The sequence below is a fragment of the Elephantulus edwardii genome, unplaced genomic scaffold (genome assembly GCF_000299155.1).
Source record: "Elephantulus edwardii isolate Elephantulus edwardi_28Jun2011 unplaced genomic scaffold, EleEdw1.0 scaffold00080, whole genome shotgun sequence".
In the NCBI taxonomy this organism is placed as follows: domain Eukaryota; kingdom Metazoa; phylum Chordata; class Mammalia; order Macroscelidea; family Macroscelididae; genus Elephantulus; species Elephantulus edwardii.
Genome location: NW_006399830.1, coordinates 11,331,311 through 11,353,317, shown reverse-complemented (window position 1 = coordinate 11,353,317; position 22,007 = coordinate 11,331,311). Strand labels below are relative to the sequence as shown.

Sequence of the window (22,007 nt, the reverse complement as noted above, 5' to 3'; positions counted from 1 at the left end):
GTTATATTGCGGGGTCCTTCCTCACTCACCCTGGTTCCTCTCGGAGCGGAGACGGCAAATGGCGGACTTCGATACCTACGACGATCGGGCCTACAGCAGCTTCGGCGGCGGCAGAGGGTGAGGCGGGCGTGCGCGAGGCCCGGAGCGGGTGCGGCGGGCGTGCGGGGTCGGGGGCTCGCAGGCGGTGGCCTTCCCGCGCTCACCGGTGGCGGGGGAGGGCTCGGGATCCGGCCGGGCGGCCCGCGGAAGGCCTGGGAGGGGCGCCTGGAGGGCCTCGGCCTGGAAATGGCGCGCTCGGGGCCGGGGGCCGGTGGCGGTTGGGCCCCCGGGGTCGTTCTCGCGGGGCGGATCCCTCCCTCGACCTCCGGCGGCCGCGGCGAGCCGTGGTCTCCGGGCCTCCGCCACGAGGCCGGGCCGCGACGGGCAGTGTCCGGGCGGAGCTCTGGCTTCCCGGCCCCCATCCCCCAGGCCGGCGGGGCTCCGCTGCAGCGAGGACGGGGCGGCCGCCTGCTCCGGCCCGGCGCCTGTCGCGGCTCCTCGGCGGCCGCCTCGCCGTGAGGCCCGCAGGCCGGGTCGGGTCGGGAGGCCGATCAGGGGCGCTGCTCTCGCTCCGGTGTGCGACTGCTCGGGCCCGGGAGGGGCCTGATCGCTGTGGGCGCTGAGAGAGGCGAAACCCCCGAGAGCAAAAGACACTGCCACTTCTTTCTTTTTAATTTTAGGTCATAGTGCTTATTGACAAATACCACGTGTGTGCTGGCTGAAAATGTCATCTCTCTCTGATTTCCCATTCTGACCTGGAAAGGGTTATTGCATTTTAGTGTTCTCTCTGCTCTCGGTCAGATGCGGGAGGCTGTAGATGGTTAAAAGCATATAGAGAGGCGGAAGCAGGAGCAGCATCCGCTTCCTAAAACAACGTGCCTCCAGAAACTAGGAACTTTGATAAATGTCGATAGTTATAAAAAGGCATTGGGCCTTTTGTTCATAGGGTCGTGCTCGACTGGAAGGCAATCCGCAAACAACAACACATCGTTAAAGCACTTTGTGTAAAAAGGCAAACCCTGGAGTGATGATTAAAAACCTTACAGCGTTTACTTCCAGGAACGTGCACTGGTGCTGAGCACCTAATAACAAGTTCCCTGCGACAGAATGTACAAGATAGGACAGAAAAACATCAAGGACACCCTTGGCGTTTGTTAAAGAGACAGAACAGAGAGATTGCTTTCTCAGGATACCACTTAACAATGATACCTACTGAAGTGCCCAGTCTCCTGGGTTACAGCGCAAAAGCATCTTTGTTTGGTGAAGAATGATCACCTTTAATACCTGGGCTTGGGAATGGCTCAGACAAAGGCTTGTTTTGGTGAAGGAGTGAACCCAGTATGATTGGTGACACTACAACATAGAATTTGGGGGTGGAGCTCCCTGTTATTTCAAAGAATATTTTATTTGCTAATAAAAGAAACCGGTGTGGAGTGCCTTCTTAGAATTATTGCCTCTGGGATAGGTTTCTAGACACCAATTTTGTACTTAAAGTCACCTTGGTTCTAATAACTGACTGGGGTTGATAATCCCCAACCCCCACCACCACCCCTTTGGTTCTCAGCTTGACAGACTGGTTCAGAATTACTCGGGAACTCAGGTGTACTTACAGACTGGAACTCAAGGCAGGTCCAAGGGGTTGTAGTTGGAGTTCAGCTCTGCAGTGGTGGTCATTATATGCTCAGCCTGGGTTGTTTGTTTTGAATAATGCCTTCAGACAGTCAACTCTTTGGGCCAACTCAAAGAGTCCAGGTTCAACTTTTAGTGTAGGTCTAGTTTGACCGTTGAGGGTGGCTTAAACAGTAGAAAGTAATCAGAATTCTTTTAAAAGCTGTTCGTTTCAGGTATCAAAGGCAAGTGAAATAGTAGCTGATGTGTTTAGGTGTACTCTTTGTCATAGTTGGCTCCTTGTTTTCCTGCTGAATGGTTCTTACCTGGCAGCCTCTCTGCATGAGGAAGACGGACAGGCTCCTCCCATGAAGGTCTGCAGGCCTCGTTGGAGCTGAGTGGGGACCCCTGATGGCACGGCAAAGTGCCTTACCTGTTGGGCCCCTAACCAAAAGCTGCATAGTTCTCATAAGTCTTGAGAAGAAAGGAGGAGATTGTTGATTCCCAGTAACATCTGAAGCCCAGTGCAGAGTCAGCAGGAGTCTAAGCCCACTCCCCAGCAGGGTGTTGGGCTTGCTTGTTGTGATTTTTCCACTTGGTTTATCATCTTTGTACGTAGAAAATATTGTTTCCTAAATGGAGAAAGGTGGACAGTCTCCTTCCTTCCGTTCCCTTGGAACCCTGATGGAGGATTGCTGCGATTCAGACCCTCTTGAGGGCACAGAGTTTGGTCTTGAGGTTTTGAAAGATAATTTTTTTTAAAAGGTGTTAGTGGTTTTCTGCAGTGTCCACACTGGGCCCGGCAGCTTCACAGAGGACCAGACGTGGAGTGGTGTAGCTGTGAAAAAGCTTTCCTGTTCTAAATAAAGCTTTCAGGTCCTGTTTTTAATTTCAGGAGCACTCTCTCTGGGATTTTTGCTCTCTGGTATTATAGTTGATCGGAAAGCCATGAATGGTACTTGTTTGCTTAGATCTGTGTAACTGCTTTAGCATTGAAGATTTCTGCTATGGAAAACCAGTCTTCTGTCTTTGGAATTTTATCTAAAATTTGCTACTGTGATTTGAGTGAAAATTTACGAAGCAAATTCCTTTTCATAGCACCATCCATACACGTTTGTTTTATGACATTAGACCCAATCCTCACATTGTACCCGTGCTCTTACCATGCCTCTTAAGGATTGGGTATCTCCTTGGTGTTACCAGGCACCTTATTTGTTGTTATTTGGTCCCATCGAGTTGGAATTGATCCATAGCTGACCCTTCAGCAGGTTTTCGGAGGCGGTAAATCACAAGGGAGTATAGGTTGCCCATCTTTCCCCTGCAGCGCAGCTCTTCACTGGCCTTTCTGTTTGAAAGTTAAGCCACAGGAGTCAGTGAGTTCAGTTCCAGGCTCCAGAGGAGCTAAGGGCCATAGTGTGAGCAATTCCACCAGTCTCCCTTACCAGCATATCTGACTAGTTTCATGAGTTTTGCGTTTTGATCTTTATTTTTCTCCCACTTTGTGCAGGACCACCTGCTGAGATCCATTTTGGAGCTATCAGTGTTGGTAGCTGGGTACAGTCTAGTTTTGATCTTAAGGTCCTGGAAATTGAGGCGTGAGTGGTCATTTAATCCTTTGGAATAATTGTTTCTGTGTATCTTTATTTTCTTTACCCTTCTTTGCTCTGAACAGGGAGAACTAGTGGTCTCATTAGATGGCCAGTCACAATATTTGAAGACCCTAGTTACTACTTACCAAAGTAGATGTGGAGCATGTTATAACAATTAGCCTTGGCATTCCCTGAGACTTGGTGTTTGATACTTTAGTGATGCATCTTTGCCTTAGTCCAAACATCTCAGGCTCGGTAAGGGGTCTTCGCTCTTCACCACCTGGGTCATAGATAGCCCATGATTGAAACATAGTCATAATCAGAAAACTTCATTTCAACCAATTATTGTATATTCTCCCATAAGTTCATTTTGAGATTGTGTTTGATGGACAAAACAATGTCAGTAAACAATATTGACCAACTTGAATCTAAGATGCTTTCTTTTCTGGTCTGATACTGGAAGGCATGCAGAATATGCCAACAGTCAAGGAGAAAACCAGGGACTTCTTATTACTCAGAATCAGTATCAGATCTTAAAGCTACTTTGTTTTGCACATTGCCAGTTATTTTTATTTGTTGTTGGAAGTAAACCAGTCAGCACTCACTGAACATGCATTGAGTGGATGCTGAAGGACCCTAGAAGCTGTGGGCCTGGGTGCCACATATGCGCCGTGGCTGGTTGGCTGACTGCAGTCCTTGGTTAGTAGCTTAATGCTTTGGCCTCTCTGACACCATGACGTCTTTATTGTGATAAAGTGGAACGTAATATGATTTTACATTTTTAATTACAACAAAACTTTGTGGGTGCTTTAAGAAGCAACCCAAAAACCATGAGAGCTCAATTGAAACTTTGAGATATTGAAAGAGTTGATTGCCGAATCATTAATATCACATGCAAGCATGATCCTGCTGAAAATTACCCAGAAATTACTGGAACAGCACATCAGCAAGAGAATTGCCACATATGCAGGCTAGGTTTAGAAGAGGCCTTGACACTAGGGATATTATAGCCAATGCTAGATGGATTTTAACTGAAAGCAGAGTACCAGAGGAATGTCTGCCTATGTTTCATTGACTATACAAACACATTTGACTGTGTGGATCACAAGAAAACTGGCTAACTCTGAGAACAATGGGAGTCCCAGAACGCTTGATTGTGCTTATGCGAAATATATACTTAGACCAGGAAGGAAGTTGTTAGAACAGAATAAGGAAACACTGCATAGTTCAAAATCAGGAAAGGTGTACGCCAGGGATGCAGCCTGTCTCCATACCTTTTCAGGCTGTATGTGGAACAGATCATCTAGGAGGCTGGGCTCCAAGAGGAGGAATATGGTATCAGAATTGGAGGAAGAATCATCAACAACCTGTGTTAATGCAGATTGCTATTACCTTGCTAGCTGAAACTGAGGAGTACCTGAGGCATTTGCTGCAGAAGGTCAAGGACTGTAGCCTTCAATATAAATTGAAGCTTAGCATCAAGAAAGCAAAGATCCTCACCATTGGGCCAATTGGCAGCTTCATGACAGACAGCGAAGAGATTGAGATTAACAGCTTCCACTTGTTTGGCTCCACAGTCTTGGTACCAGCAGCCAGGAAATCAAAAGATGAATTGCATTGGGAAAATCTGCTATCAAAGACCTCTCCAGAGTACTGAAGAGCAACACTGTCAGTCTGGAGACTAAGGTGTCCCTTATCCAAGCCATAGTCTTCACAGTTACTTGCTATGCATCAGAGAGCTGGACAGTGACTAAGGATGATAGAAGAATTTATGCTTTTGGGTATTGTGGTGCTGGAAGAGAGTATGAATATACCATGGACTGTTAAGAGAACAAACAGGCTTGTCCTGGAGAGAGTGAAATTAGGCTGCTCCTTGGAGGCAAGGATTTTGAAGCTCTGTCCAAAATACTTTGAGCATGTTGCAAGGAGGGGCCAGTCTTTGGAGAGGGATGTCATGCTTGGAAGGGTGGAGGGACAGCACAGGAGGGGAAGGCCCTCGATGAGATGGATTGACTCAGTGACTGGAATGATGGGGTAGGTGTGTAAGACACTAGGAAGTGGGGTCAGGATAGAGCAGGGTTCAGGCTGTTGTACATAGATAGGGTCGCTATGAGTCACAAGCAACTCAGTGACATAACGACAATGATCTTTGTCAGGAGAAGGTTTAGAAATCAAGGCTTTCGGTCTTGTGGGACAAGGCTAAATGAAAGCCAGATCTTTGTCTAAATGTATAGGATTTTCGCATTAAGGTTTCTAATGGAAGGAAAGCAGAATATAAAAATATTAGCTCTTTTAAAAAAAGTTAGCTCTGCTCTTCGATATTTCAAGAGTTAATTGCTTTTCCGGTTCATAATCTTGATGATTGGGTGTTCATGCTTTTGTATGACATATGTCTCCCTTAAACATTGTTAAGATGTTGGCACATTGCCTGGCTGAAGTAAAATTTAAAAAGTTAGTCGCTAACCGGAAGGTTGCCAGTTCAAACCCACCAGCCTGCAGAAGAAAGATGAGACAGTAGCCTCCGGAGCCCTGGGGGCAGGTCTTCTGTCTTACACGGTCGTTCATTATGAGTGAATTTACATGATGGCAGTAGGTTTGGTTTTCCCATTGATAATAGAATTTGTATCAGTATTGAAAAGCTTGTTTTGAAGTCAGGCAGACCAGAATTTGAGTGTAAGCTCAGCCATTTTACCTGAGGTAGAAACTCCTTTACAGAGCTATTGAGAGAATGAAAAGAGATTCTACTTAAAACATGGTACCTTTAGTTAGCAAGATTGTAAGATTGCCTGAAACCTTGTTCCTCATACTGTTCTGTTGATTTATATAGTCAGCTGCATTCTTGAAGCCTTTTCTAAGGTGTATACTTTATCTGGAGTCTTGGAGAGGTGCACATGGTTAATTTATTCTCCAGCTATCAGCCATCCAAAAGCTCTTTTTTATTATTATTATTATTTTTGTGTGCGTGTACCGTCAAATCATATCTGACTGGTACAGGAGGAGATTGTCCCTCCTTCCCCGGCAGAGCATCTGGTGGATTCAAACCATGTGCCTCTGGGATTGTAGTTGGCAGCTCCTTGCGACTAGGCCACCAGAGCTCCCCCAAAAGCTCTTTAGAAGGCCTGGTATCCACTTCAGGAAAACCTAGGGTTGAAAATCCTTTGCAGCACAGTCCTGCTCTGATACACACAGGGCCACCACAGGTCAGAAACAACCCAATGGCAAGTGGTGCTGGTATACTCGGCTAGAATAGCAAACCACAAACTATTTTGTCTCGGAACTTCTATTGAGTAATCAAAAAAAGATTTTTTAAGGAAATTTTTTATATTGGTTTGCATACAAAGTTCAAATACATTGTTTCACACTATCCTTCATTCACATAGTTTTTTCTTGTATAGACTATATCCATATTTACCTTATTAGACGTTAAAGCTAAGAACTTTGTATTTTTAAAAATTAAAATTCCTATTTAAGAATCATTAATAAACTTAACATTAATGAAGTTTTATTGAAGACGTTTACTTTCCACAAAACTGTAGCAATAATAAATAACATCATTTTTCCGAGGCTTAGTAAAAGACAACATGTTTATCCAAACTGCTTTTGCATTCACTCTTGTGGTATGTTGTAATAGAAAAGGAATATTTTAGTAGCCTTTTTAGATAATCGTGAGTATTTGATGATGATGTTAGATGCTATCAAGTTGACTATTGACTCAGAGCGGCCCTGAGTTCCTCTCTTTACCAACCCTCTACATTTCTCAGCATAATTAATGTCTCTTTTGGACTGGTTTCTCCTGAAAGGTTGCCCAAAATAAGTGAGATGAAGTTTCACCATCTTTTTCTCTAAGGGCATTCTTGTACATTCTAGATGTGTATGTTCTTTTAGTAGTCCATGATACGTTGGTGCTATTCACAAACACCGTAATTCAAAGGCATCAATTATTTTTTGGTCTTCCTTATTCATGGTCCAACTTTCAGATGCATAGCAAGCAATTGAAAATACCAAGGTTTAGATTAGATGCATCATAGTCTTTAAACTGGCATCCTTGCTTTTTAGAACTTTTGAGAGGTCCCTGATAGCAAATTTTCCTAAAGCAACATGTCTTGATTCTTTACTTTCTGCAACCAAAGCTTTGTTATCTGCATAATGCAAATTGGTTATGGTCTTCCTCCAATCCCAATGTCAAATTCTTCCTATAGACCAAACAAATTCTCAAATTATTTTCTCAGCATGTGAATTAAATAGGTATAGAGAAAGGATATATAACCCTAATGTGCACTTTTTTATACCATGCAGTGTTCCTTCCTTTTTTTTTTTTTTTTGTTAGGACAGCTGCTTCTTGGACTTGGTATAGATTTTGTGTGAGCACAATTAAGTGTTCCGGGATTTTCATTCTTCCCAGTGTTCCTCATAATTTGTTATGATCCATACAGTCAAATGCCCTTTCATAATCAATACTTTCATTTGATAGTATACTAAAACTTGACAAGTGGGGGGTTTTTTGTGCTATAGAATTTGAAACCCTTACAAATGAACCTTTCCTATTTTACAGTTAAAATCTATTGGTAATGGATTGCACCATGACTGGATCCTTTTAATGATTTTGTAAATTGCATCGGTTGGTTGGGGAGAAAAAAAATCTATTCTTTGAATTATGCAGATCTTCCAAAGTTAACAATTTATTTACTAATGTCAGGGTCACATTTCACTAATATCACCTTTCATTTCATCTTTGAATCTTGAGTCTGTCAAGCTTATATTGGTGAATAAAAGTTTTTTTAAATTCTACTTTTTTGCTTGTTGTTGTTGTGTGCCATCGAGTTGCCTGTGACCCTATGTACAGCATAGGGTCTGATAACCAAATCTGAGTAACTTGTAGTCTTTCCGTCCTTATAGGTAGGAATGATCTATGAAATCAGCTATCTTTGGCATTCCACCATACTTAACAGCCACCTTCATTGAGAAGAGCTTTGCTGGCCTAGTGGATAAGGAGTTGTGCTTTCAACCCAAAGGCAGGTGGTTCAAATCCATCAACTACTCCACAGGAGAAAGATGGGCAGTTTCTTCTTGTATGATTTACAGCTGTTGAAAACTCACTAGTAGGTCTCCTGTGACAAGTTGACAGCACATAACAACCTTCGTTAGATGTGGTTTGGATCTTGTTCATTGGATCACTAATCCAGAGTCAACCTGATGGCACCCAGCAGCAGCCTCTATGATAACGGGGTAAGGCCAGGGAAAAGAGCAATCTGCTAAACCTGGAATACTAGGAGTCCTGGAGATATATTTTAAAACTTCAACAAACCGCAACCTGTAAAGAAGAGAGAATGATAAACTGCAAACTTCATACATTAAAATGCCGCCATTGAGTTGATTCTGGTTTATAGTGACCCTGTAGGGCAGAGTAGAACTGCCCCATAGTTTCTCCAAGGAAAATCCTTGTGGGAACTGACTGCCACAGCTTTCTGCCAAGGAAACTGGTGATTTCAAACTTTCTTTACAGCCGAGTCTATAACCACTGTACCACCAGACTTTCTTTAGTTACTAATGTATCAGTGTTAATTTGTCAGTTGTGTTTTACTGTATCACACTAATGAAACATCTTAATAATAAAACTGCAGCGGGGCAGGGTATGTCTTAGGAATACTCAGTCTTCAGATTTTCTCTTAGGTTTAGTACAGTTATAATAATTTTTTCCTTTTTTAAATAGAGCTAGGTATTAACATTTTTTTAAAAAGAAAGGCTAAGCTAGTTAGCTTCAAGAGCAAAATTCCAAAAGGAGTGTATATGTTACTTGGTATTTTCAGTTGTTGACTGCTAACTGACCGTCTAGCAGGTTCCATGGGGGACGAGATTGCCCATCCTTCTGCTGAGGAGTGCCTTTGAGGTTGCAGTATTGCTTCTTACCACTAGGCCATCATTAATTTTATTTCTGTTGTTTGATTTTTAGTGTCTAGCTACTCCTTAACATTTCAGAGCATCCATTTTTCATAGGGTCACTATGAGCCATACTTGACTTGAAGGCACCTAACAAGTGTTGAGGGGCCTAATGGGACTGTAAACCCTCTCTTATGTTGAGAAGACCTTTACATTCTCCAGAGTATGTTGGCATGAAGTTCTGAGAGGACAGGGTGCAGCAGTATCAGAATGCAGAGTTCTTTCTAATGCACCTAGAACTATTTATCCCATAAATCTTTCACAAAAATTGTGCCCCCCCCCATTGTCTCATACTATTTAATGAATCTAATCTCAGTTCTAATTATTTCTGCTCTTTTATTTTTCATTCTTTTCCTATCTAGCCTCCATGTTCCTTCATGTCTTTGCTAATTCATGTGTAATTTTTCTGTTGAGGGGGTCCAGATTACCCCCCTCCCCCCCTTTGTTTACTACTATCAAATCATACAGGCACAAGAGGAGATTGCCCCTCCTTCTCTGGTGGAGCATCTGGTAGAGTAGAACCACACGCCTTCAATCTTGCAGTGCAGCTTCTTGCCATGAGATGTCTCTTTGTCCAGATTCCTTTTCTGTGCCCTCTAGTCAGACCATCCCTCCATGTTCCTCTGTAGAGACACCCTGCAGTACTGGCTCCTGAGTTTTCTTGAGTGATTTCTTTTGCCCAGATACCTGGAATACCTCTTTTAAATTATTTGCTTACCAAGGTTTGTGCCCAGCACTGCTGAGTTGGAACTGATTCGTAGTTGACCTGCCTTCTAGGTTTTGGGAGGCTGTTAATTACATCTTTCTCAGAGCTGTTGGTGGGTTTGGGCTGCCACAGAAGTGCACCCTTTGGTTAGGACAGCTCCCTACAGGCTGCACCACCTGGGAAGCACTCCGGCCTGGAGAGACATTTCAGTATTTGAGTGAAACAAGATTTGTCTGTAAAGGACTTTCGTCACGCTTGGAGTTAAGTTGGATTCCTAAAGGTGGTAGTTGGGTTCCTTAAGTTGTGTTGTTGATTACCTTGGAGTCGAGCACAACTCATAGCAACCCTATGAACAAAAGGCCTGAAGCCTTTCTATAACTGTCGACATTTAAGTGTATAATTTAATACTTTATAACTTTAATGTGTTTTTTTTTAAATCAATAAGCTGTTCCCTCCAGGTCAGTGAAAAGTGGTACCATGTGGGGGAGCCTCAGCAGGGTGACCCAGCCTGAGTTCCAGTGCCTGCTCCACACTGGGCTTGGGAGGGAGGGCAGCTGGGACCTGCCCTGTAGTGGGACCCACCAGCTTGCGCCTCTGGATGACCAGTGTAGCCTCTGGCATTCGCGTTCACTCATCAGCACTTGAGAATTATTAAGTATTATGATGTTGCACTCAGTATTTGTGGAGTGCTTTTGTGGTTGATGTAAATGTTTTTATAAAATAAAAATTCTGGCATATAAAACAGCAGACCAGAAGAATGAGAGACAGAGGCCCTTCACCAGGCTGACTAACATGCCGGGCTTGTCTTTTCTCCCCTGGTGTTATCTTTAACCTGTGGTAGAAGTAACTGCTTAGGAAATGTGTATTCCACCCAATCCTGGTGGAAAAATGTCACATTAATTTTACGGAATTCAAGCATAGTTTTCTGGTTTTTTACTTTGTTGATAGATGGGTATCCTTGTTATCCAGTGCTGCTAACAGATACTACACGTGGATTTTTTTTAATATATTTTTAAAATTGTGGCTTGAAGAAACATTTACAAAAAGCAAGCTGCTTTCTCCATTAGTTACAATACTCACTGTGTAATTGCCTCTTTTCTACTTCTTCCCTGTAATTCTGATTTCCATAAATCCTTCTACACCTGTGTCTTTCCTTTCATCAAGGGGAGGGTTTTAACAAACAGGATTCTTTTATCATTTAAGAGCAGTCATTGTCATGTACAGAACCCATTGATGACTGACCCTCTAGTGCATTTTCAGGGACAGTAAAGTGTGCAGGAGGAGATTACCCATCTTCTCTTGTGGAGCAGCTGGTGGATTCGAACTACCTGCCTTTGAGTTGGCAGCACAGCTCCTTAGTCTGAGGCCATCACCAGTCCCTATTCAAGAGGCTGGAAGGCCTCTTCTGTTGGTTCTGGAGGAAGAAGGTCCTTGTTTCCTTGTGCACAGAAGCCTGGCCTTCATGAGATCATCATCACTTTGTGGTGCAGAGACCTGAGTCCACTAGGACAGTCTCCATTGCTGGCCATGTTTTCCTGGTGGTAATGCACTCCCATCCTCCCTCTGCTCGCTTTCCTGCCCTTTTCTTTTTTCCTTCTAAAGAATGAAATTTCTTCTTTTATTAATGAATTATTAAAATTTTTTAAATAAGTTAACACACAAATGGAAGGCAGGACCTTTTGAGAGGTCATGCTTCCTGCTGCCCAGGCGCCTCTCCCATTTAACCAAGGTGTTCCTGGTTCTTGCTCCCATTATCAGTGGGAGGCCTGGCTGCCCAGGGGGGTCTGCTGTGTGTGGATCTTGTCCACCTGCCATGCTTGTATGTCCCACCCCACGGGCTGAGCAGGTGCTCCTGTTGGAAGAGTAGATCTCCCTCTCACCTCCCCTTGCTGGGGCTGCTACAGCAGCCACTGCATCTTTCTCGGGATTGAGACATGCCTGCCTCCTCCGAGCTATGGGAGAACTCCATAAGGCTTGGGAGCACGGAAGACCCTCCTCTTGCCCTTTAATTTTTTTGTGAGACAAGAGGTGTTAGGGGCTACACCCAGAGAAAACTTCCTCTCATTGAATCAGAGCTGTGGTAGAATTAGGGGTGTTGCATTCTGTTTATAATCATTTTACTCTTTGGCTAATGAGGGATCATCCTATTGTCTCTTACATGTATTTGGGAGGGGGTAGAATTGATACCTTTGAATTGTGGTGTTGGCGAAGAAATAGAATGGATATCTTTATTCTGGACTGTCAAAAGAACAAACAAATCAGTCTTGGAGGAAGTGCAGCCAAAGTGTTTTTTAGTGGCAAGGATGGTAAAATTGCCCCGTGAACTTTGGGGCAGGTTTCCAGGAGGGGCCAGTCCTTGGAAAAGGCCTCCTGCTTGGAAAAGTGGAGGGCTCAGGAAAAGAGGAAGACTCTCTCACCAAGATAACAATCTGTGACAGTGGGCGCAAGCCTGAAGAGATCTTGAGGATCACAGGACAGGACAGGGTTCAGGAAGTCTGTTGTTCCTGGAGTTCTTGAGTCATGGTAGCACCTGACCACAAGCTGTAGGGAACACAGATATGTGTCACTGAGTAAACACTGAGTAACAGGATTGAATCGTGTTATTATAGAGACTCACCGAGGTGTTTATCCCTTTCTGACACAGGGCACGCTTTGTGATTGTTAATGGGATTATTATATACATCTACCCAGGTGGCCTCCACCCTGCTGCCCTGTGATGACTTTGATGACCTGCTCCAGGCAAACCTTCTGTCACGTAGCCGTTCAGGTTGACTGGGTCAAGTGGGTGGTGTTTGTGGCTCCCTTGGTCCTTCTTCAATCTAGAGTTAGGGGTTTTCAGGGCCTTGCATGATCTGCACCCTGGGACCCAGTTACCACTTAAGCTGTTGGATGTTTTCACTTGATGTTTAGGTAGCTCTTCAAATACTGCTCACCTGAAATGGATTCCTTTGTTTTTCCCAAAGCCAGAGCAGACTCTTTATCCTCCTCTGTTTTTCACTAATACCTCATCATGTTACATTTGCGCTCACCTGGGTGGCAGCCCGAGCGTCTCTGTCAGGGCAGTCCTTGGGCTCCTCGCAGAGGTCAGGGCTGACTCATCTCATCAGCTCTGCCTCTAACACCCTCCTAAGATCTCACGCAATCACTGCAGCCGTGCGCGCGCGCGTGTGTGTGTGTGTGTGTGTGTGTGTGTGTGAGAGAGAGAGAGAGAGAGGAGAGACAGAAATGTGCTTGACTAAATGGATAGACAGTCCATGGATTTAACTATAATTAAACTGTAAAAAACGATAATCTGTGTTCTGGTGATCTTACAAAGCTTTCTGCTAAATCCTTATTTATTTAGTATCAAGTCCCATTGTCTTGTTGAAAATATTTTAGGTCTAAGTTTTGTGGTTGTGGGGAAAACAATAGTAAGGTAGTATTACAAAGAATATTGAAATGGAAAAATAAATTCTATTTACTAAATAAACAGTTCCAAGAACTGAGGAAAACAGGAACAAGTGGGATGCAATTCACTAGTAAATCTGTCTTTCTGGTCCTCTCAAAATGCAGGATAGCCTCTTAGGAAGCAGAATTCTGAATTATTAAAGATTTTATACATTTAAGAACTATCCTGGCTTGATTCTTTTGTTTTAACAAAATGTTAAATAGTTACATTAATGATCAAGTATTTGAGGTAGCCGGAACTTCCCTCAGGAAAGGGAGTTTTTCTTGTGAGATTCTAGCAGCTTGTGAATGTTAGGTGCTGTTGAGTCAGTTCTGAGCCTCAGCCCGTGTGCCCAGGATTGAGCCCCGTGCTCAGCCCGTGCTCACATGGCAGCCACTGTGCTGCTGGTTCTTCGCGTCAAGGATCTTCCTCTTTTTTTTTTTGCTGACCTCCACTCTACCAAACAGGTATTTGACTAGAAAATCAAATTGGTCCCGCCACCCCCCGAATAGACCACTGAAGAGCACTTTTTTGTGAGGGGACCTGTTTACTCGTAAATGTCCCATTGGAAGGAAACACTTCCGCTTTTTTCCTTCTTCATACTGAGTTTCTGCATTTTCAACATTTTCTTCTGAAAAAGAAACTGCAGTGAAGTTGAAAGAATGGAACAGAGAACACGAGTTAAAGCAGTATATATCTTTGCTGCATTTACTAGACGGTGCCTTCCCGTTGCTGTCAGCGGTCATTGCCACACTAGGTAGACCAGAATCTCAGATTTTTCTAAAACAAAACAAAAGCCATACCTGTTGGACTGACTGAAACTTGGGGACTTCTGGATTCGGCTGCCTGGAAATACTTTTGACCAAAACTAATCTTGTAGCTAAATTACCCAATTTTTAATCCAGATTGGATTTTAAAATAGTATTACCCACAAGTACTGAATTCCTTTAAATTATTCTCTGTATCTCCTCCTTTACCTGTCAGATCCAATTTGACAGTACACACACAAAATAATTTTTTGTAAAAAAATTTTATGGGGCCAGGCTTTCAGCAATTACTTTAAAATAAAGGTGAGAGTTTAAAGGAGACAGAAACTAGATTAATGAGAATGGGCCAATCAGAAGGGAGAAGGTAGATAGCAGTGTTCTTAAATTTAACACTGATCAAATTATATAGAAATATGTTGAATGAGGACCTAAACTGCTCTGTAAACCTTTGCCAAAGACACAATAAAATATTACTTTCAAACTTTTCAATCCTTTTGAGAGCACCTTGTTCCCATAGACTTTGTAGTCATAGTTTGAGTGTCTGTTGGGAATTTTGCCCGAGTTAGTTGCCATGGTGGCTGTAGAGTTTGCACATCACATGAGTCTGTCCGCATTTACTAGTTGACATTCTTCAGCTAATGGTAAGAAAGTACTTCCTTTCTCATTTCTTTTTCACGTAGTAGTATGTTATTAACCTCACACTGGAGCTTGAGGGGATGAAGGTGATGGCTGCTCCAAGCTTAGAGAAGCTGAATGAGACAGCCAGCCATTTGATTCACAGGGTCGTATGGCAGGAATTGGCAGAGCTGGCCTTACCCCCCTCTATCTTGAAACTTTTTGGCCCCTGGCAGGGAGCAGTCCTAACACTTTCTAACGCTCTTAGTGGGAAAAGGGGAGCTCCAGTGGCCTAGTGACCAAGGAGCTGCACTGGTGAAATCTACTGGCTGCTCCAAGTGAGAAAGATACAGTCTCTTCCTGTGTGACTTACAGCCTCTGAAAACCCATTGGAGCCCAGTCAGTTCCTGCTGACACAGTGAGGAACTTTGAAGGGTTTTGTTGTGTTTTTAAATTAGTAGGAAATGTTTGCATTTTTCTCTGTTAGATTTCCACCTCCCATAGGTTCCAGCTTTGGAGGGTTTTGCAGTATAATGCCATTTTTCAGTACAGTCTGTTCTTTTGCGGAAGGGAGGGGCTTAGGGTATCATCATGTTGCAAGTACAGATTTTAAGTGAACAGAAAGGAACCAGTTACTTCAGAATATACCACATTCGGTTTTTGCAGGTAAAGGGTAACTTGTATGCTATCTTCATTTTGAAATGTCTTTGAGCATTTTCATAAATAATATTCCCTAATAGTTTTTGTAATTTCAGAAAAGAAAAGCATTTCTGTGCATTATTGGGAAATGAGGTGGGGCAGTCCACCTGCGCAGTGGGTAGCAGAGTGGAAGGTGGCTGTCCTGTCCCCGGCACTCGGCTCCGAGCCAGCGCAGACCTGAATCCTATCTGTTTCTCCCCTTAGGTCCCGAGGCAGCGCTGGTGGTCATGGTTCCCGTAGCCAGAAGGAGCTGCCCACAGAACCCCCCTACACAGCATATGTAGGAAATCTACCTTTTAATACGGTTCAGGGTGACATAGATGCTATCTTTAAGGATCTCAGCATAAGGAGTGTACGGCTAGTCAGAGACAAAGACACAGACAAATTTAAAGGTGAGTTTGGGGGAAATGTTTATTATATGTTATGGGGAAGGTTGGGTCTGAGAGCCAAATGTGTGTGATACAGAAGATCTTATCAAGAAAATGGATTCAATATTTCTTGGTCTAAGGAGCTGAAATAAACATAGATCTTTAACCTTACTTCCACTTGGGCAAAAAGTAGGTAGCAGTTGCCCATGTACTTTGCTTTGGCCTGTCCAGCAGTCCTGCCTCAGTCAGGAAAAGTTACCCACCCAGGAGAGAGATGGGCACATAAAACCAAAGACTCCAGAGGCTGGAGGCATTTTACTTGGACAGATGTTACATTGCCCTTTAGTACAGTTGATGATAAAATCCAAACACTGACCTGCTAAGTGTTGTCGCTGAACTTCAGAGCAGAGACAGGCTCAGTAGGTGTCTCTCTAAGGCCCAGAGCAGAAGAGCAGTGAGAAGCAAAGCTCAAATGAGCATAGGGATTTTGGGGTGCTGTAATTTTTCTTGATACCACCCGGGAAGTATAGGGTTCTTCCAGCAGGGAGGTGCATGAGAGGCTGGCTGATGCGTGTGGTTTTGTGTATGGGGTGTGATCTTACCTTTCTGGGAGTTTGGCTTTGGAATCTGAAGCTATGTGTAAGTGAACCCACAGCTGGGTGTGTCCCCCAAGTTTAGTAGATTCCCGGGGTCCCTTCTGGCTGAGGTAGACGTGACCATGGCCCTTGGACAAGATTGACAGAAATACATTTGTAGCTTGAGTTCTAGAGTCTGTTCCAGTATCCCTAGAGCAAGACACTATGCTCTTGTGACATCCTTCTCCCAAACCCCTTCAGAGTCCTTGTAGTCTAAGGGGCCTTGAATATAGTGATTTGGGGTGGGGAGTAATCCACGGTGCAATACAAGATATGGTGATGAAGGCCAGGAAGAGCCATGTGTTTAACCTAGAGGAGAATACAGACAGGAGTACAAGGTGTGTGTGAGCGAGGAAAGGCCCTGGGTGAGCATACCAGGTAGAAGCACCGGTTTAATCAGGGCTCAGAGGAGTGAGAAGGGGCTAACTTGTGCCCAGAACCATCTCCCCTCCTCCCTCCTCTGCTTCCAGACTGTCAGAATCCATGTCAACAGAGTGGGCTGTTGATGACGCTTGCATGGCCTTGGCTGTCTGTCTCCTAATTATGCCCAGAAGAAGGTGCCCATGCTGCCCAGGGTCTTTATTAGCTTGTGAAGTGACCCCTGCCCGAGTCAGGTTTAGCCAACCTCCTTCAGCACTTAAGTCCTGAGTTTGACATCTCTTAAAAGCTCCAGGTAGTTTAGTTGAAGTCATTTGGAAGTCAGAACTAAAGTTAGCTCTGTAATGGCCTAAGAAAGGCTTTATATAGGTTATTAACACGAGATTTATATTAGTAAATGTAGCCCTTTCTACCTAAAGTTCTATTTATTAACATGCACATTGTGCTTTTTCAGACATGGAGGTGGAAGTTGTGATGTGATGTGATGTGATGTGATGTGATGTGATGTGTGTGCATGGGCCCCTGCCGTGTCCTTCCTTTGGAAGTGCTTGACTTGAGTTTATTCTTCCTCTCTTCCAGGATTCTGCTATGTAGAGTTTGACGAGGTGGATTCTCTGAAGGAAGCGTTGACTTATGACGGTGCAGTAAGTGTCAACAGGCTCTTCGGTTGTGATAGTAGTAGAGATGGTTTTTCTTGCCGATACTTACACTTTTTTCCCCTTATTAGCTGTTGGGTGATCGGTCACTTCGTGTGGACATTGCAGAAGGCAGAAAGCAAGATAAAGGTGGCTTTGGCTTCAGGAAAGGTGGACCAGATGACAGAGGTGATTGGTACTTCTAACACTGACAATAAAATCTTGCTGTGAGCCCATAGATTACAACTCTTAGAGGGAGTAGTAGAACTCGGCCCTGTAGGCCTGACAGGTTTTTGTGAGCTTATACAAATACATGTTGAATTTACAGAGAAGGGATGCTGCTTCTGCAGGCCTGGGACAGCCCCTCCCCCTCCTTGAGTAGAAACTCCGTGCTTGCGTTGACCTTCCCTCATGACTCACATCTTCCAGATGACTTTTCCATGTCTGTGCAGCAGGGTAATGATACGACCTCAACTTGATCTTTTTTGTGTATCCTCAGGAATGGGTGGTTCTCGAGAATCTAGAGGTGGATGGGATTCCCGGGATGACTTCAATTCCGGTATCAGTATTTACCATATCACCACTTCATTTTTTCCAGTGGCCTTGCTGCTCTGGTACATTGCTTGTGACTGGCCCGCCTGGCCGGACTACTTGTAGTCCACCATAACGCTTTCCCCGACGGTACCCAGGCATTCTCCCAGGCCTCGGTGAGAACCTAACTGTCATGGGCCTGACGTGGAAGCTGCCTGTGGGCGAGTGTGCCCGAGCCGCCTGGCTTGCTCCATTCCTTGGCCTGCTGCTCCTCTGAAATCCGTGAATTTTGCTCACACCGTGACCTGTGTTAGGATCTAGTCTGGGGAAACACTTTGGTAGTTTTGTGTTCTGCACACATTTTATAACTTTTGGTATTAGTCCAAAGTTCTAGAAGCTTACAGAAAGCCTCTCATTGGTTCTGAGAGGGTAAAGGTGGTCCTGGTGTCCTATTTTCCCCCTGAAGGAAATCTCTCGACTCTAATCCTTGAATGGAAGACATCCTTTCAGCCGAGTCCACCTTGGTGCCTCTGTGGCTTGTTAAGGAGTCAGTTTATATGTCAGTTTTCTGCTTCGGGAGGATTCTTGTCCTGAGAGTTTATCACTCTTATCCACACCCCAGCCCTTACAATCATATAAATAGTTTGTATAATTGTCAGGTGTTACGAAAGGTAGAAAAGGTAGTCTTTATTTCCCATAATCTTGAGATTCTCCACTCTTCACAATATAAGATAAGAATGGCAGGGTTCCCTCTGTCCTGTAAACTCCTACTGTTGACTATTCCCAGCCCATTTACAACAAAATTCAGAGGTAACTGGTAAGTATGAGAAGGCTTGGTACCTCTACAAGTTTTACAAATTCCTTTCTAGTACTGCTTTATCTGAGCAGGTGACTAATTATCTGTTGAATAATTCCTAAAAGTCCTGTAGCCGATCAGAAATGAGCTTATTCATAAAAGTACAGTATAATCCAGTAAACCTGTAATTTTATGTATAAGCTAGTCTCTGATTGAAACATGCAGCAAACAAATGTCTTCTCAGAGCCAGCCAGTGTGCCGTGAGGGCTCCATGAGTGGTGGTCTGAGCTGGCGGTGTCATGGCCTCTGGTGCTGGAGGTGCACCAGAAGCTGCTGTGAATGTGAACCTTGATCTTAACTACAGGCCGCTCTCTGCCTTGGCTCTGTTCTTGGCCTTTGTTCTCGGACACAGGCATGCTGGGCAGGTAGCCGCAGAGACCACCTTGCATGACCCATCAGTTGAGATGTGAACTTCAGATAGAGTAATGCCTAGTTTGATGTCTTACACATAATTTGTGAAAATATATATCATTTTGTTCTTCAAAAGAGTGATGGTAATTTTTAAAATAACATGTATTTTAGGGTTTTTGTTTGAGTATTTTTAATTCGAGCAGTACAGGAAAATACAAAGAAAAAGAATTGGAAAATACCACCACTAGTATGTTAAACTAGATTTTAATGAAAACGGAAAAGATTCTCATTAAGCATCCCCCTCTAGTCTTCTTCACAGTGATAGATGGTATCGTAAGCCATTTTAGACATGAGATTGTCCCTGGGCACTGATGGCCATTGACCACCAACCAAGCCTCCAGTTATACTTTGTTCTGCTTCACAGTGTGCTGTGAGCTTATTTTGTTACATAGTGGAGGTTGAATTTCATGTTGCTGTGTACTGTCGAGTTGCAACCGACTCAAAGCTGATCATCCAACCGGCTTTCAGAGGCAGGCACAGGAAGAGATGCTCCTGCAGAGCATCCGGTGGACTCGATCTCATTCTGTGTTTTAGAATAAACAGTGTGAGAAAAATGCCAGGTTAAATGAATACTAACTAGGCTCCAGTTCTTAACAGATTGCCTAAAGAATCTTGGACTTCACATCCAAACAGATTTTCATCCAAATCAGTGCTCTTACTGGTCCAAATCTTTTTAGAATAGTTTTCCAATATTTTTTCCTTTTGTTGTTAAGAAATCCCATTCAACTCAGTCTTTGAGTTGAAATCCAGTTAATGTTGTCTGTTTCCAAATGTGACCCCGTCCTCCTGTTTGGAGAAATAGGGAGATTGACTTCAGAACCTGGATTCTTCTCAAAGGATGAATTCCTAAAAGCTTGTGCATTAGTACTGTCCCTGGAGTAGGTAATACTGAAAACTAAAATAGGAGGAAACACATTTGTTAAAACAAACGCCTTGTTCTTTACATTTGGTTTTTCTAAAGTCTTCTCTAGTGCTGAAAAGTTGGTTTGATATACACATATATCCCTGTGAAAGAGTCACTCAAACACAACACTGAAGCCCAAGACATTGAAGCTATGAGAAAATATTCTTCCTCTGCCACATTGATGACAGCCGCACCATGTTCTTAGCATTTCTAAATGAAATGCCTTTGCTTCTCTTGTAATGGGCTGAGCCATGCACAGGCGACGTACACACACCACCCCCAGGGAGCGCAGGTCCCGTCTGAGGGGTTCTCAGCATCCCCCCCCCAGTGCCGGCCTTACGTGGATAACTGCTTTGTTTACCACACAGGTGCTTTGATTTTAGAATGATGCACACCCGAAAAGCAGCAGAAACAGAAAGTGGGGAGTGTCACCCAGAGGTGACTTGGTGTTTTTATTTCGTCTTCATAGCTAACTTTTCTTGTGATTTTGTGTCCTAAATTGTAAAAGCCTCTAAATTCCAGGTTCATCTTTTTCAGTAACTATAGATTTATATTTGAAAACAAAACCCTTAAGACCTGCTTTTGTTTTATGCTGTGTTAGAAGATCCTTTTCAGTGTCCTTTCCACCATCTTTGAAACTAAGACTTTTAAAACAATTTGTTTTTCTTTCCTCTAAGACTTGATTCTTATTTCTTTAAAGAGTCTATTGGTGTTACAACTTCCTAGCAGATTCCCATTGGATTGGCTTTCATTTCGTTATTTTGGGAAAACTTCCAATTTGGGCCAACCATACAAACTTAACATAAACTCCAGCAGTTCTCAGAGTATTTTGTATCTCACTTTGAGGTGGTTGAGCAATAATTTGGCGTCATCTTCCTTCTTTAGGCTTCAGGGATGACTTCTTAGGAGGCAGAGGAGGCAGTCGCCCTGGTGACCGGCGAACAGGCCCTCCAATGGGGAGTCGTTTCCGAGATGGCCCTCCCCTGCGTGGCTCCAATATGGACTTCAGAGAACCCACAGAAGGTAGGGCTGCTGGAGGCGGAAGGCGACTTTCCAGCTGCGCTGACTCATCCCTCCCAGTACCGAGCCGCTAGGAATAGTAGAGTAGGCGGCATGTCACCCGCCCTTTGTGGGGTACCTGGTGTCCCTCAAGACTGTTAGTTTTAGAAGCTAGGCGGGATGAGGAGCGGGGACCATTCTTGATGAACTCCATTTTTTTCTCCCTCAGAGGAAAGAGCACAGAGACCACGACTTCAGCTCAAACCTCGAACAGTCGCAACGCCCCTCAATCAAGTAGCCAACCCCAACTCTGCTATCTTCGGGGGAGCCCGGCCCAGAGAGGAAGTTGTTCACAAAGAGCAAGAATGAGCCTGCGGTCGGGAGGGATGGGTGTGGGGAGAGTTGGCGAAGACCGCGGCCTGGTCAGCCCTGGCCGGCAGCCCTGCAGTCAGCATTCCTGCGCCCGACATTTGTCCTCCTTTCTTACAGCGGAAACACAGAGCTTGTGAATGCATGTCAGCTGTTAACAAGTGGTTTTTAGTCCATTCTTGGCTTTGCTGTATCGATCGAGTGCCTGTTTTGTGCTTTTTTCTTTTCTCTGCCCCCTCTTCCCCATCTCTCCTGCTGTCCTTTTCCTTCTTGCTCCCTCCTTCTCACTCATGGTTTTCTGTCGAGGAGCAAAGGCAGCTGCTCTGGGCAGGGCACTCTTTGGGCCAAGGTGCTGCTTCATTCATCTCTCTCCTTAGCTTCCTCTTTTTGGCTTTGGACACACTGGCCACACCTCGTCATCTCTTCTCAGCTGCTCTTCCCGCCCGCATGTTGAGTTCTGTGCTGCTGTGGCTTCCGAGGGAAGGAGTCACAGGCCGATGGAATAGCATCTTGGTTTTACTCAGATCAGCATTC

General features: G+C 44.2%; 1 protein-coding gene across 2 annotated transcripts; it reads left to right on the top strand.

The window, feature by feature from the left end:
* The first annotated feature begins 11 nt into the window (after nucleotides 1-11).
* On the top strand, nucleotides 12-21,750 carry EIF4H (eukaryotic translation initiation factor 4H). Of its 2 annotated transcripts, XM_006889674.1 has the most exons (7): nucleotides 12-117; nucleotides 15,592-15,779; nucleotides 17,348-17,412; nucleotides 17,496-17,592; nucleotides 17,903-17,962; nucleotides 20,991-21,128; nucleotides 21,334-21,473. In XM_006889674.1, the coding sequence occupies exons 1-7, from the start codon at nucleotides 59-61 to the stop codon at nucleotides 21,471-21,473; spliced, it is 747 nt and encodes a 248-aa protein (XP_006889736.1). In that variant the 5' UTR covers nucleotides 12-58. The 2 variants fall into 2 exon arrangements, with proteins under 2 accessions (XP_006889736.1, XP_006889737.1); XM_006889675.1 differs by lacking the exon at nucleotides 17,903-17,962 and having other exon boundaries at nucleotides 21,334-21,750.
* Nucleotides 21,751-22,007: the final 257 nt, after the last annotated feature.

Excerpts from the sequence above, each read along its gene's own strand:
- EIF4H (XM_006889674.1), top strand. The coding sequence starts at position 59 with ATGGCGGACTTCGATACCTACGACGATCGGGCCTACAGCAGCTTCGGC. Across the intron at positions 17,413-17,495 it reads CGTTGACTTATGACGGTGCA|CTGTTGGGTGATCGGTCACT; the intron begins GTAAGTGTCAAC and ends TCCCCTTATTAG. Across the intron at positions 21,129-21,333 it reads CTTCAGAGAACCCACAGAAG|AGGAAAGAGCACAGAGACCA; the intron begins GTAGGGCTGCTG and ends TTTCTCCCTCAG.